At 44.4% G+C, this 15,974-nt stretch overlaps 1 protein-coding gene across 5 annotated transcripts in view; it reads right to left on the reverse strand.

Annotated features, from left to right (window-relative positions):
• The window catches only part of LOC118365168 (microtubule-associated protein tau-like), a 44,975-nt gene that overhangs the window by 18,446 nt on the left and 10,555 nt on the right, over window positions 1–15,974 (reverse strand). For 4 of the 5 annotated variants that reach the window (XM_035747147.2, XM_035747146.2, XM_035747143.2 and 1 more), the window contains exons 2-3: window positions 5,370–5,534; window positions 3,945–4,031 (exon numbers count right to left, since the gene is read on the reverse strand). In XM_035747147.2, coding sequence (XP_035603040.1) covers window positions 3,945–4,031; window positions 5,370–5,517 — 235 coding nt within the window. In that variant the 5' untranslated portion in view covers window positions 5,518–5,534. The remainder of the gene's footprint in view (window positions 1–3,944; window positions 4,032–5,369; window positions 5,535–15,974) is intronic. The other variant, XM_035747145.2, reaches the window with a different exon arrangement.

A 15,974-nucleotide genomic window follows, 5' to 3' on the forward strand; every position in this document is an offset into this window, starting at 1 on the left:
TAAGTTCTGGAGCAAGCCTAAATAAGTTCTGGAGCAAGCCTAAATACGTTCTGGAGCAAGCCTAAATACGTTCTGGAGCAAGCCTAAATAAGTTCTGGAGCAAGCCTAAATAAGTTCTGGAGCAAGCCTAAATAAGTTCTGGAGCAAGCCTAAATAAGTTCTGGAGCAAGCCTAAATAAGTTCTGGAGCAAGCCTAAATAAGTTCTGGAGCAAGCCTAAATAAGTTCTGGAGCAAGCCTAAATACGTTCTGGAGCAAGCCTAAATAAGTTCTGGAGCAAGCCTAAATACGTTCTGGAGCAAGCCTAAATAAGTTCTGGAGCAAGCCTAAATAAGTTCTGGAGCAAGCCTAAATAAGTTCTGGAGCAAGCCTAAATAAGTTCTGGAGCAAGCCTAAATAAGTTCTGGAGCAAGCCTAAATAAGTTCTGGAGCAAGCCTAAATAAGTTCTGGAGCAAGCCTAAATAAGTTTTGGAGCAAGCCCAAATAAGTTCTGGAGCAAGCCTAAATAAGTTCTGGAGCAAGCCTAAATAAGTTCTTGAGCAAGCCTAAATAAGTTCTGGAGCAAGCCTAAATACGTTCTGGAGTAAAAATGTGCATGAGAAGTCACTTAATACATTGCATGAACTCCCCCTGTGTGCAATAATAGCTAACATGATTTTTGAATGACTAGCTCATCTCTGTACCCCACACAAGGTAAGGTAAAAAAGGTCCTTTGGTCGAGCAGTGAATTTCAAACACATATTCAACCACAAAGACCAGGGAGGTTTTCCAATGCCTCGCAAAGAAGGGCACCTATTGGTGGATGGGTAAATGTAAAAAAATCAAACACTGAATATCCCTTTGATGAGCATGGTGAAGTTATTCCTTACACTTTGGATGGTGTATCAATATCAGTCCCTACAAAGATACAACCGTCCTTCCTAAATCAGTTGCCGAAGAGGAAGGAAACCGGTCAGGGATTTCACCATGCAATGGTGACTTTAAAACAGTTAAAAGTTTAACGGCTCTGACAGGATAAAACTGAGGATGGATCAACAACATTGTAGTTACTCCACAATACTAACCTAATTGACAGAGTGAAAAGAAGGAAGTCTGTAAAAAATAAAATATTACAAAAGCATTCATCCTGTTTGCAACAAGGTACTAAAGTAGACCTAATACTGCATAAAATGTGGCAAATGCATGTTTTTTTTACCTGAATACAAAGTATTGTGTTTTATTGGATTTGCCCCAAACATACTACTGAGTACAACTTTCAATATTTTAAGCATAGTGGTGGCTGCATCATGTTATGGGTATGCTTGTAATCTTTAAGGACTGGGGAGTTTTTCAGGATAAAAATAAACAGAAGGGATCACAGACAAAATTCTAGAGGAAAACCTGGTTCAGTCTGCTTTCCACCAGACACTGGGAGATGAATTCACATTTCAGCAGGACAATAACCTAAAACACAAGGCCAAATCTACACTGGAGTTGCTTACCAAGAAGACAGTGAATGTTCCTGAGTGGCTGAGTTACAGTTTTGACATTGTCCAGCAATGATCAACAACCACTTTGACAGAGCTTGAAGAATTTTGAAAATAATAATAGGCAAATATTGCACAATCCTGGTGTGGAAAGCTATTAGAGACTGACTTGTACTTATGTAAATAAGATATTTTTGTATTTCATTCTCAATCAATTTGGCAAAAAAAATCCAACAAAAGAAATTCACTGTCATTATGAGCTATTGTGTGTAGAGGGACGAATTCAGGCTGTTACATAACACAATGTGGAATAAATCAAGGGGTATTAATTACTTCACAAAGGCATTGTACCTAACATTTTCTGGGGTGGGGGGTGGGGGGGTAGCATAGGTGTTAATAAGGAACGCTTATCAGCAATTTTCGATTTAAGGACAGCTTGATGATTTCTCCATGTCAACCATTAACAGTTCTCCGGAGCTCAGCGTCATCTAAGTCGGTTATAAATTATTTTTGCCTACAGCTAATAGGGCAGTCATAGACACTGAACCCCAGTTAAGGACTAAAGCACCAGAAACATGCATCATGGCCATGGCCCTTGTATTACGGTTGGTTATCCTGTATTGACAAGTGCAACTTATGGTTTTGCTGGTAGTAGATCGACAATACGCACAGGGGAAATGAACACGAGTTCCTACAATGTAGGCCTGAATCGAGAGATCGAGCCTTGTGTTCTCTTGTTGTGTCCTGCGGTATATTGCTCATGCCAGTGTTTCAAGGAAGGTTTGGAACTAATTACGCTACGCACATAGTTCCATTCATGGACATTGCTTAAATCTTTCATGTTTTCGTGGACAGGGGTTAGAGCCAAAGCTGGCACTGTGGTATCTTTAGCTGTGGGCTGTTGTTGAGATAACAACACCACCGCCAACATGCCTTTTGTCCTTCTGGCAATACCACAAATCACTGTTGAATAAAAGCCCACTGACAGTTGAGAGACCTGGAGTCACTGAGTGTGCTAATAGCTAAAGGGGTTATAACGCAGAGGACGTGATTATACGAAGCATTATGAGCCCCGTGACCATCACTTCCTGTGGTAAATGAACCGGGTATGAGGATGAATGAAGTCCATGACATCAATCCTACGAGTCATGTTTAAAATGCTCTGGGGGTGACTAGCTATGGCTGTATATAGACCGTGAGGTTCAGCCTTCTGTTACCATGGCACCGCCGTGCTGACCAAGGCCACAGCACCGGATAAGTGGGGACTATATTGACACATTAGCTCAGAAACCCCCCCCCCCCTTTCACTTATTCTGAGGTTGGCCTGTTGGCGGTGACTGTTGAGAGAGCATGTTACTGCAGAGTGCCACTTACCCAACGCCGTTCTCAGGATTCAAAACCACAACGGTTCTTAACTGACTGACCGCCGACGGGACAATTGTCTATAAATACAGGAAGCTTACGTTCACCGGCTTTGTCCTGACGAGAGCCTAACACTTCCTGCTAACAGTTGGGATGCTGACATCCCAATCGTGAATACGAGAGCCACAACTCCAGGCCTGATGCACGATGCTACGATCTGGGTGGGGTTGGCTTTTTCGATCAGTGTGACCTGAATGAAAAGTGCTCTGAACAGCTACAAACAACAAGATAGTTCACCCACACAGAACAGAACTCAGAAGCATTGGCATAATATTAATCATTAATCATTAAAAAAAAAAAAATGCAATTTATGAAGAGAAGCAGGAAATATCATGGATTGTTGCGAGGCCAGCAACAGGGGAACAGCGGAATCATCCTCAAATCCCGACAGGAGATTTCATAAAAAATGCATTAGGAAGGAAAGGCAGACGCCCTCTGAAGAACTGACCTCTCTCTCATTCCTACATACAGAGAGACAGAGCGGAAACTAATTCAAAACAAGCATTGGTCGCTGCAAATAATTAAAAAGAAGCACTGGGCGCCGATTACGTAAACTGAAAACTGGAGGAAGAAACAGGAAAAGAGAGGAGGAGAAGAGAGGAAAAGAGGTGGAGAAGAGCGGAAAAGAGAGGTCAGCAGCACATTATTTTGGGGGATACAAAGGCACTCAGAATCCAGGTGTTACGGGGTTATCTGTGAAAAGTGAAGCAGGCAGCTGTGAAGCAAGACGCTAAAACAAATGCATTGTTGAGGTTGTGACAAGAAGCCGGATGATGATTCGCGAAGAGGCAGAGGCCAAATGGAACCAAAAGAGCAAATTGCTTTTGAAGCCACAAACAAGAGGCACAATCACAACCAGCGGTGGACTCAATTCCATTTCACAATAATCTATTCATGATCAATTTATGATTCGTTTATGAAGTATTTCTGATTCATGAGTCAATTCCTGAAACACATCGTGAATGGACACTAAACAAAATGGAATTGAGCCCAACCCTGCAGCTCACACAGCCCCTAATAGAAAAAAAAGGGGTTTGGATGTGAGGAGCGGCATACCCGAGAGGTCGCTCTTAGACACAGACACCTCTGACACTGGTGCTCGAGGCTGGGATTTCAGTTCAGGTGACAGCTCCAGCAAATCTTCTACGTGAGACAGAGGCAAGATTAATTAGTTTAGTGAGAGAGAGAGAAAACTAAAAAAGCGTTGCATCACATCAGGTTAGTTGGAACAAAAGAGCGGGCTAGCCTATATTTTTGAGGAAGGTGAACATATTGAGGATGCAGTGAGGCAGTTAAGATGCACAGTGGAATATATTTGAGAAAAAAAGAACAGCCCCCAGTCCCAGTTTGCCCTACATTTCCAACTCAAAACACAAGACGCCTTGCTTTAGAAGTTGTTCATTTTGTTCTTCAGTGGTGTAGTGTAAGCTGTACAATACGAGCGGTAGAAATGCCCTTTCTGCGTTTTAAAGAGGAAATATTCTACATGAAGCGAAATACTGAGGCTAAAAATACCCGAATGGAGAACTTCAAGCAACATCCTTGATGGAATATGCATTCCTTTCTTTTCTAGGTATAGATAGACTCCATCATATAATATAATATAATATAATATAATATGGTCGCTGACATACTGCCGGCCTACAGTACAGTAACCAAAACCTAAAACGCTGGGACAGCTGGTACATGTCATCCAATAGAACTGGGCAAAACTCTGTACGTTATAGGGACACTCGGAAATTCGGGCATATGCTACTGTACCTGTAGACTTCCAGTCATTGCGCTAACGACAGTTAGCATTGGCTGGTTGAAACTACCTCTGCACGCAGAGACATACAAATGGTATCCACAAGTTCATCTGACTGGGTACGTAGAAAACAACTAATTACCAGAACCTCAAAGTATCCCTTTAAGATCCTCTGTAGATGACAGTAAAAACCTAAATATTATCAACATATGCTTCCCTCTCCCTGCTCTTGTGGCCTGTCAGGATTATTTGTTTCACCATCGGAATCCTGTTTTCTGGAAGAGAGTGTCGGGTCTGTATAATACAGGATAGAATGTCTGTCTGAGGAGAGACTGACCCACAAATGCCTGGATTACTGTTACACACACACACACACACACACACACACACACACACACACACACACACACACACACACACACACACACACACACACACACACACACACACACACACACACACACGTCTGTAGGGTTATTTAACCATGCAATATAAAGGAAGGGTACTGCAGAGAACAGCCAACAATAACATCCTTGACCTCTATCTGTCTGGATGAAACAGATCGCCTACAGTCTGCTTTTTACTATTAAGGTCTACAAGAAATGCTAAAACAGATTGACCAGATTCTAAGAAACGTATTTTCCAAGAATGTGTATCTGTGTATCTGATGCTCTCTTTTCCATAATCCCCCGCTGTCAAAATCTACAGTCCTAGTGACCTAGTCCATCACTGACCTTTCATGTCCCCAGGTCCCATGTGTGCGTCTGGCATCCCGTTAGGCTTCTTAACCTCCCGCTGGTCCAGGGGTTCCTTCAGGGTCATGTTGGCCAGGGCAGCCGAGGCCGTGGTCTCCCCAGAGTTGAAGTCCTGATGCTGATCCATGGCGAAGCGAGTTCAGGCTGGGAGGAGAGAGAGGAGACGGAGGGAAGAAGAAGAAAAAAGACAACGAGTTAACGCTCCATTCAGTTTGGATACCTTCGTTTTGATGTCATCCACACAAGCTACTTGGGCAGTTGGAGACAGATCATTGCTGCTTTCAATAATGTCTTGAAAATTTAGATGGGGGGGGGGCTCTGCACTTTTCAGACTGCACGGAACACAGACTGAACCCGAGAGGATTCTAAACCTTCCGATTGTTGTCGGCTTACTTCAAAAGTGTGTCAGAGGAGCAGAGGCCTGAGAGAACCAACCAAAGTTGCCGGGATCTCCGTAATAGGCTACAATGTCAAAGGGTGAAGGTGAACGGGAAGTCATTGACACCTAATTCCAAATCGACACCCGGCATTGTTGGGCCTCTGCTGTTCCCCACAGAGAGGGATATGGCTGCAGAGCTAAAGACAGACAGATACCAGCGCACTGTTGAATTCTCTCACAGTTTTATTGTGCAGTGTATTCCGGCCCAAAGGTCTTAGTCACCAACCCAGACCCTTCATACAAGAACCGCAACGGATTTGTCCACTCATCTGTTGATCCCAGATCTCCTATTGCCATTGTCACACCAACGGGCTGCTACACTGCGATTTCTATGTCGCCCCCTCATTAGGGACTGATGGGGACAATCGGGACTTTTTCCTTTGTCTCCCCCTCACTTTACATAAGCGTTATGTAAGGACTTTGGGAGCTGAAAGGGCAGTCGGCTTTGCTAACGCAGGCAGACGTGGTGCAACAACGAACTGGCGGCTAGGGGAAGATGAAATTCCAAAAACATTTGTCTGACGCCCTTTCTCAGTGATCATGATAATAATAATATAATAATATAATATAATAATAATAATAATATATAATAATAATATAATAATAATAATAATATATGATCATATATGATCATATAATCATGATTTGAATGGCCCTAGGCTCAGTGTCTTTTGTTTCTTCAGGTTTTTGCTAGGTAGGGTCTAAAGTTCCATCATGTCTAATGTGGTACCAAAGGACGTACCAAAGCAATGTGGGCCTAACGTCTCAACGTCGCTTGATCTAGCCTGTTTCCTCCCTGATTCGAGTCCCCAAGCAAAGCTGTCACCTCAATAACGAGTGTAGAGAGACGACACCTAGGCTATTCGAACATTTCGAGTTACTCTACAGACTCGAGGCAATCCTCCTCTTCCTCAGCTAAGCTTAGATAATCATGATTCATGTTACATGTGACATTGAGCTACAGGTATGAGCTACTTCCCTGTAACGGATGTCACCATGTCAGGGTTGGTGTACTGTAATGCGAGCATGCTTCTATTTGTTATGAAGCAAGATGGCGGAAGTGGCCAAGATAAACACTGGCCAACCATGAGGGCTGCTCTCCTGCTCTTGCAGAAACAGCAGCTCAAAGACTACACAACACGCACGAGGACACACACACACACACACGCGGGCCCCTCTTCCTGCAGAAACCAGCTTTGCACTGCAACTCATAGAGACTACAAGATCAGATGCACCAATAATAGGGTCCTATTAATGCGGGGGGTTCCTCCTGTCTTTTCGAAGGGGAAGTTCCAGCCTGCCAGGCGTATCCTGTTTCTGTTTCCTTTAAGTCCAGCGGTATGGTTTGGGTTATGAGGGGTGTGTTTTTGTGTTTATTATTAAGGAGGGTGATTGTGTTCTGTCATGCTTGGGGGTCACTTGACGACGTGGGCTTCTTCCATGTGTGCATTTTCTGGACTGCCTTTACAAGACCTTAGAACTGCGTCATTTAGCGATGCTGCACAGAGGATGGCTTTTGAGTTTCTGACCAAAACGCAATCAGCTTCGGACCTGCTTCGAACCTGCTTTCGAACCTGCATCGGACCCCTGTACTGGCTTAAAAAAGCTAACCACATCATCTTAGAGTATTCTTTTTTAGATGACCTCACCTCACTCGGAATAGGCATGGGCCAATAGTAAGGAGGTTGAGATCTGTGAGATTGGAGCACTTGGCAACTGTTAGCTAGCCTATGTCCTGGATCAATAGTACAAGATGATATTGGTGAAGTTAGTAGATAAAACGTAGTCAGGAGGAGAAGGCAAACTGAACTGGCACAAACAAGCATTTATCAAACAACGACTGGACTACAGTGATCTTTTAGACAGAATGGGGGATGGGTGTACTGGGCAAGGGAGAAGGGTTGAAACCATGTTCTGGTCGAGCCCCCAAACCTGTGTGTGTGTGTGTGTGTGTGTGTGTGTGTGTGTGTGTGTGTGTGTGTGTGTGTGTGTGTGTGTGTGTGTGTGTGTGTGAGAGAGACAGAGAGAGACACAGACAGAGCAGTCACAAAGAACATCACATCATAGCCCGGTGTGTACCAGAACCACAGCCCTCCTTATCAATCTACTGCAATTAGACTACCTACCTTAGTGCTCGAACAAAGAGCTGCGGGGAAAGACGTAGGCTAACTGCAAATAGGCTCACTCAGTTACTAAAGAGGAGGGAGCAGGGCCCCATTTAAGGGAAAGGGGGATACCTAGTCAGTTGTACAACTGAATGCCTCCATTCAGCTAGTTGGAGAGATACAAAGAAAGGAGGCAACTACCCAAAAACCGGAGGGAGAGAGGAGACCAAATTGGTGGTATGATTTTGGATCTGAAATTCCAGAGGGGCAGATGGATGCTCATGTTAACCCTCTTTGTTGAACATCTCACGGGCGTTTACACCTAATCTTTGTCCCGCACTTAGCTGAGCACCCTTCAACGCCAGGCCAACGCACACAACTGTGTAAAGCAGGGCCAAACATCAATGAATAGGCTGGGATATTCTACACACAACAGACCGAAGACTGAACGCACTCGTCTCGCATCATTAGCGAAGAGAAAGAGCAAGCTACACAGGCTGCACTGTGATTCATGTCTTGTGGAGAAGAAAACCCCAACAAAATAAACATAGTTTTTCCTTTAGGGATTCATCCCGATTTCGTTTAAAACGTTTTAAGCGTTCACACCCCTAGTCAAGGAACATGTCATCAAAGGCAAAGCACTAGGCCTGGATAAACATTTTCTCCATGTTTGACACGATACGTTTATGTGACTGTTGATTTGTTGGTCCTGATTATTGTTTTACACTCAAGCATCGGGACAAGACATGTTAACCAATGTCTCTATTAGTCCAGGACATAAAAAGTGGTCAAATCTCAGAGCATGTTAGACTGTCACCTAAAAACTCCCCAGTCTCTCATCCCATGTCTTCTCCTCTGTGGATGGTCTTTCTGTAATACTTAAAGGTGCAATATGCAGAAGTTGGCACGCCATGTCCTGGTTGCTAAAATTCTAAAAGTTCCCCTAATTTCAGTTTATGTGACAAAATTCAAAAGGCACTCGCACATCTGAGCTATCTTTTCTTTGCAGGTGCCTGGTAACAGTTGAATAAGATGAGAAAGAGGAAGGAACACCCACACTGCTCTTGCTTAGTGTCCCCGTGTTTTTTCCCTCTGTTTGTATAATAAATCTGCATTTTTTTTTCACAATCTAAAATATTGTATCTTCAGCCGTTTGAAGCTAGTGTGTGCAAAAACTAAACTTAAGAACGGGAAGGCTAGAAATAGGGCACATAGAAAAGATCTACCGCTTCTTAGACTTGCTTTCAATGAGAATGACAGATCAAGAACTCACATTTATTTGTGAATTTGGTCAGGTTGCCCAAAGAGTTACATATTGCAGTTTTAAAGAGCGGGAGGAATACAATGGCTGAGATGATTTGGAGCTCTGTCAGCCTGGAGAGCTACTCGTTGAATAGGACTTCTCTCTAACACACAACTATACATCAGCAGACAGGGAGGGCGCTGGTGGGCGGAGCTAGAACAGCGCTGCATTCAGAGAGAGCTGCCAGCCTGCTGAATGGCCAGGCAGCGCCCAAAGGAAGCCTCTCTCTCTCTCTCTCTCGCTCCTCTTTAACATTCATCAGCAGTCGCTGCAGCAAGCAGAGAGAAGGAAAGAGAGAAGGGCAATCTGAGGGAGAGGGGGGAGGGGTCCACTCTAAACATGATCGCGTCAGAGACGACCCAGCCCTTACCCCCACTGCCTTGCTGTAAGAAAGGCATGTTAAAGCTAAAGGGGGAAAGTATCAGAGCAGCAGATAGAACACAGCGAGGACAAAGTATGCAGCGTGGGATTTAGCAATGTGAGATATTTCAAAGCCTTGAGGGCAGTCTGCAGAGATCATATCATCTGCAGTTCTTATAAATTCACCTATATAAAAAAAATATTCTCAAAGCTTTCTCTGATAATATTGTTGTTTGTTCTTTTTCTTGCACGAAACCTGAAAGGTTCCTTCAGTTTACCAACGATGGAGAGGAGAGAACGAAAGAGCGGGGAGAGAAGGAAAGCAGACGACACAACGAGAACGAGACAGGGAGGGACTGTGTCCAAGGGGGGATGAGGGGCGGTAAAGGGCGAGGGGAGAAAAAAAGATGGAGAGGGAATGGGAGTGAAAGAATAGAAGACAGATCGATACTGACAGGGAGGAGAGAGAGAAGGAGACTGTTAGAGAGGAAGGGCACAAGGGGAATGAGACCGTTGCTGGAAGAGGGAAAGAGAGCGAGAGGAGAAAAAAAGGAGTACGGGAGGGAGAGGGAAAGAGTGAGCGGAGAGGGAAAGGAAGGGAGGGATAGGGAAGGTGCGCCTGCAAAGCCTCTGGTCCTTGCAGAAAGAAAGCTGGCGCATGCTCAGACCGGGACACACACGCCCAGCCCAATGCAGCGGCATGATACAGCAGAATCCAAAAGAGAAGAAATGGAGGAACTCTCCTCAGTCTTCGAATGCTTGGCTCTCAATCTAGCCTGCATCCCCAATGTCAGACGGTAGATACAGTGATAAAATAGAGACATTTTAGAGATGAACTAGACATTTTAGAGATGAACTAGAGACATTTTTAGAGATGAACTAGAGACATTTTAGAGATGAACTAGAGACATTTTAGAGATGAACTAGAGACATTTTAGAGATGAACTAGAGAAATTTTAGAGATGAACTAGAGACATTTCTCCTCTGGTGTCGTTTCCAATAACAATTTTTTGCAGAATAGCCTAGACGCTTTCCTCTCAGATTAGGCTAGACGCAGCCTTCAGTTTTCCACTTGAATTGGTTTCAGCATACCATGTAAATCCATGTGAAATTAGGCTAGAGGCAAGTACGTGGGCAATTTGAGCATAACACATGCCGTATATATATGATAATATTTTTAGGAGCTGTTTCTGGGGGGCGAACCTTATGAGATGATCTTAATGATCTGATTTGGGGTTTGATTAAAGCTAAGCCCTTTCAAAACAAACAGTTCTCCTCCCTTTACGTAACCCTAACCAACTAAACTCTTGCAAGACTATTGTTGAACCTGATTAGTGAATACTGCTCTTGAAATAGGCGACTCCAGGCCGGACTGCGTTGAAAGCAGAGTCCTTTCCACTTCCTCAACATTCACTTTCTCCTCTGTGTGACAACAGAGTAAAGCAGAACGTGCCGACTAAGAGAAGTCCACCTGACTGTTGTGTAACCGTAGAGTTCGAGGTGTCATTCGAGGTCTGCAGCTGGACCACAGGACACAGTCAGACAGAATTTTAAAGAGGAGAGAGGGAGAGCGGTTGTAGTCTGAGGCTCAGAGTATTTGCTGCCCATCCATGCAGATCCACACAATGTCTCAAATGGGACCCTATTCCCTATATAGCGCACTACTTTGGACCAGGGTCCAAAGCAGTGCCTATAGTGAATATGGTTCCATTTGGGACGCACAGAATGACAAGGAACGTTTGACAAAAACAGCTGGTTCAGCCGATTCACTCTGAGAAACAGAGGGGGAGAGTCAGGAGGAGAATGGGTGGAGCATGGCGTGGGACAGAGATGGAATGCAGAAACAGGAAAACAAGCTGATACAATATGGAACAGTGGGATGTTTCTTTCTAATGTGCTGTACTGGGGGTTTCCTGCTTTCACTGTCCCAGAAAATACCAGAGGAAGAAAAAAAAAGAGCCCAGAAAGGCTACTGCAATGCATCCACCTTGCCCTCTCTGGGGCCCTCCTTCTGAGTGTCCGCTCTTAACATTGCCACTGTTTGGCTCCGGCCGGGGCCGTCTGTACAGTCGCTGTGATGTGACTCAGCCCCGGAAGACTGCCCTCTTGGGAGGGTCGAGAGGGTGAAGCTGCAAGGCTAAGGGGAAAGCAGACCAGTTTTTATGTAAAACAGAAGAAAGGTTTGTTCTGAAATTACCCCACAGTATTACACAATTTAGTTCACAAAAGCCTTGCATTGATTTCTACCCAAAGAGGAAACTATGGCCTTCTTTCTTGTAATTACAGAGAAGATTAGGCTAAATTCAAAACAAGGTTTCTGGTGATCGGAAACAAAAAACCCTAACGTTGGCTCTATTTTCAGATGCCTGAATGAAAATGTTGATGCCGTTTGTGCAACTCAGGCAGGCATTATCCTAACTCGATGAGAAGCCGGTATTGTTTGGGGATAATGCGGATCATGAACCCAGACCCAGCGGGGAAATACTGGGCAAAACTGGTTGAAATAACGTCATAATCTCAATCCGTTTCTGCCTGTAATGGTGAAAGCTTTGATCCCTTAATGATGTCACTTGTTAAATCCACTTCGAATCAGTGTAGATGAGGGGAAGAGACAGGTTAAAGAAGGATTTTTAAGCCTCGAGACAATTGACACGTGGATTTTGCCCTCTGAACAGCCTCAATTCGTCAGGGCATGGACTCCACAAAGATTTCCACAGGGATGCTGGTCCATTTTGACTCCAATGCTTCCCACAGTTGTGTCAAGTTAGCTGGATGTCCATTGGGTGGTGGACCATTCTTGATACACACAGGAAACTGTTTAGCGTGAAAACCCCAGCAGCGTTGCAGTTCTTGACGCAAACCGGTGCGCCTGGCACCTACTACCATACCCCATTCAAAGGCACTTAAATGTTTAGTCTTGCCCATTCACCCTCTGAATGGCACACATACACAATCCATGTCTCAATTGTCTCAAGGCTGAAAAATCCATCTTTAACCTTTCTCCTCCCCTTCGTCTACACTGATTGAAGTGGATTTAACAAGTGACATCAATAAGGGATCATAGACTATTCAGGTGAAAGCTATGTCATGGAAAGAGCAAGTGTCCTTTAATGTTTCGTACACTAAGTGTTTATGTCTAGAATGATGCTTTGTTAATGTCAGTATTGCCTTGTACCTTAAGCTTTCTGCCTTGTATGTGAGTCCATTCGTTTGACAACATTATTAAATTATACTTGCGTTGATATTTGCTCCTCATGATCATTCCTTGATCTTAGTCAGCTAAACACATAATACTTGATTGCACATGGTTTAACTATATTTTATGGACTTTATGGATTACGAGCCTCATGTGAGGTATATACACTGCTCAAAATAATAAAGGGAACACTAAAATAACACATCCTAGATCTGAATGAATTAAATATTCTTATTAAATACTTTTTTCTTTACATAGTTGAATGCGCTGACAACAAAATCACACAAAAATGATCAATGGAAATCAAATTTATCAACCCATGTAGGTCTGGATTTGGAGTCACACTCAAAATTAAAGTGGAAAACCACACTACAGGCTGATCCAACTTTGATGTAATGTCCTTAAAACAAGCCAAAATGAGGCTCAGTAGTGTGTGTGGCCTCCACGTGCCTGTATGAACTCCCTACAATGCCTGGGCATGCTCCTGATGAGGTGGCGGATGGTCTCCTGAGGGATCTCCTCTCAGACCTGGACTAAAGCATCCGCCAAATCCTGGACAGTCTGTGGTGCAACATGATGTCCCAGATGTGCTCAATTGGATTCAGGTCTGGGGAACGGGCAGGCCAGTCCATAGCATCAATGCCTTCCTCTTGCAGGAACTGCTGACACACTCCAGCCACATGAGGTCTAGCATTGTCTTGCATTAGGATGAACCCAGGGCCAACCGCACCAGCATATGGTCTCACAAGGGGTCTGAGGATCTCATCTCGGTACCTAATGGCAGTCAGGCTACCTCTGGCGAGCACATGGAGGGCTGTGCGGCCCCCCAAAGAAATGCCACCCCACACCATGACTGACCCACCACCAAACCGGTCATGCTGGAGGATGTTGCAGGCAGCATAACGTTCTCCACGGCGTCTCAAGACTCTGTCACGTCTGTCACATATACTCAGTGTGAACCTGCTTTCATCTGTGAAGAGCACAGGGCGCCAGTGGCGAATTTGCCAATCTTGGTGTTCTCTGGCAAATGCCAAACGTCCTGCATGGTGTTGGGCTGTAAGCACAACCCCCACCTGTGGATGTCGGGCCCTCATACCACCCTCATGGAGTCTGTTTCTGACCGTTTGAGCAGACACATGCACATGTGTGGCCTGCTGTAGGTCATTTTGCAGGGCTCTGACAGTGCTCCTCCTGCTCCTCCTTGCACAAAGGCGGAGGTAGCGGTCCTGCTGCTGGGTTGTTGCCCTCCTACGGCCTCCTCCACGTCTCCTGATGTACTGCCCTGTCTCCTGGTAGCGCCTCCAAGCTCTGGACACTATGCTGACAGACACAGAAAACCTTCTTGCCACAGCTCGCATTGATGTGCCATCCTGGATGAGCTGTACTACCTGAGCCACTTGTATGGGTTGTAGACTCCGTCTCATGCTACCACTAGAGTGAAAGCACCGCCAGCATTCAAAAGTGACCAAAACATCAGCCAGGAAGCATAGGAACTGAGAAGTGGTCTGTGGTCACCACCTGCAGAACCACTCCTTTATTGGGGGTGTCTTGCTAATTGCCTATAATTTCCAACTGTTGTCTATTCCATTTGCACAACAGCATGTGAAATTTACTGTCAATCAGTGTTGCTTCCTAAGTGGACAGTTTGATTTCACAGAAGTGTGATTGACTTGGAGTTACATTGTGTTGTTTAAGTGTTCCCTTTATTTTTTTGAACAGTGTATAATATGCATATGTCAAATATTACCCCACTACAACCCTGTAAGCAGTCTATGTAGATGCACGAAAAATACTAATATCGATACCATGACTTGACTGGGATTTGTGCCACATATGCTAAAACTGTAGCATTTGGAAACAGTGCTCGGGAAGCTAAACCAAAGCATGGATTGCTGTCATACCTTGTCAACAGACTGCTTACAGGGTAAGGAAACCAATATGTCATTTCTGGTGAACTGCCCCTTTAATTTAGGGCAACAGACCCGCTGCCACTGACGGAGGCATAAAAATACCCCATGAACTCAGACCTACTGACCCGACACAGAGTGCCCATTCGTCACAATAATATTCGTTACTAACTTAGTAACAGTATTATTTTCAGTGACTCAGGAGTGGACAATGACGAGCATACCCAAAAGTAGGCTAGGTCTTGTATCTTCTACAAGGGGCACGGTCTTAATCTGTGAGCCCTTGTGTTCTTCACTGTGGTGACAGAAGCCAAAGGAAGTATCTTTATGAGCTGTGCTGCGAAGAGAGGGGACATTCCAGCCATGCTGATCACGCCCCCATCAGCTGACTGACCGACATGCTTCTCAACATTCCTATGTCACTAGGCCTGGCTCTATACACTCCCTCAGGTCAGGGGGTCAGGGAGAAGACATTGTTGTCAGTCATCACTGATGTCGGTGATGTCTTCCAGGACACACCCTCATCCCCCCTTCACTTCAGCTCTCCAGAGGTTCAGGGCATGCGGGCCCCAATGTTGACTTCACTACAAACGAGAGGTCGACCGATTAGAATCTGATTAATTCGGGACGATTTCAAGTTTTCATAACAAAATCGGTAATTGTAATTTTTGGACGCCGATTATGGCCCAATTACTCCACGAGGAGACTGCGTGGCAGGCTGACTACCTGTTATGCGAGTGCAGCAAGGGGCCAAGGTAAGTTGCTAGCTAGCATTAAACTTTTCTTATAAAAAAAAAAATCTTAACATAATCACTAGTTAACTACACATGGTTGATGATATTACTAGTTCATCTAGCTTGTCCTGCAGTGCATATAATCAATGTGGTGCCTGTTAATTTATCATCGAATCACAGCCTACTTCGCCAAACATGTACCTAACCATAAACATCAACGTGTACCTAACCATAAACATCAACGGGTAACTAACCATAAACATCAATGTGTACCTAACCATAAACATCAAAGTGTACCAAACCATAAACATCAACGTGTACCTAACCATAAACATCAATGTGTACCTAACCATAAACATCAAAGTGTACCAAACCATAAACATCAACGTGTACCTAACCATAAACATCAACGGGTAACTAACCATAAACATCAATGTGTACCTAACCATAAACATCAAAGTGTACCAAACCATAAACATCAACGTGTACCTAACCATAAACATCAATGTGTACCTAACCATAAACATCAATGCCTTTCTT

This window comes from Oncorhynchus keta, chromosome 32 (assembly GCF_023373465.1).
Source record: "Oncorhynchus keta strain PuntledgeMale-10-30-2019 chromosome 32, Oket_V2, whole genome shotgun sequence".
NCBI lineage: Eukaryota > Metazoa > Chordata > Actinopteri > Salmoniformes > Salmonidae > Oncorhynchus > Oncorhynchus keta.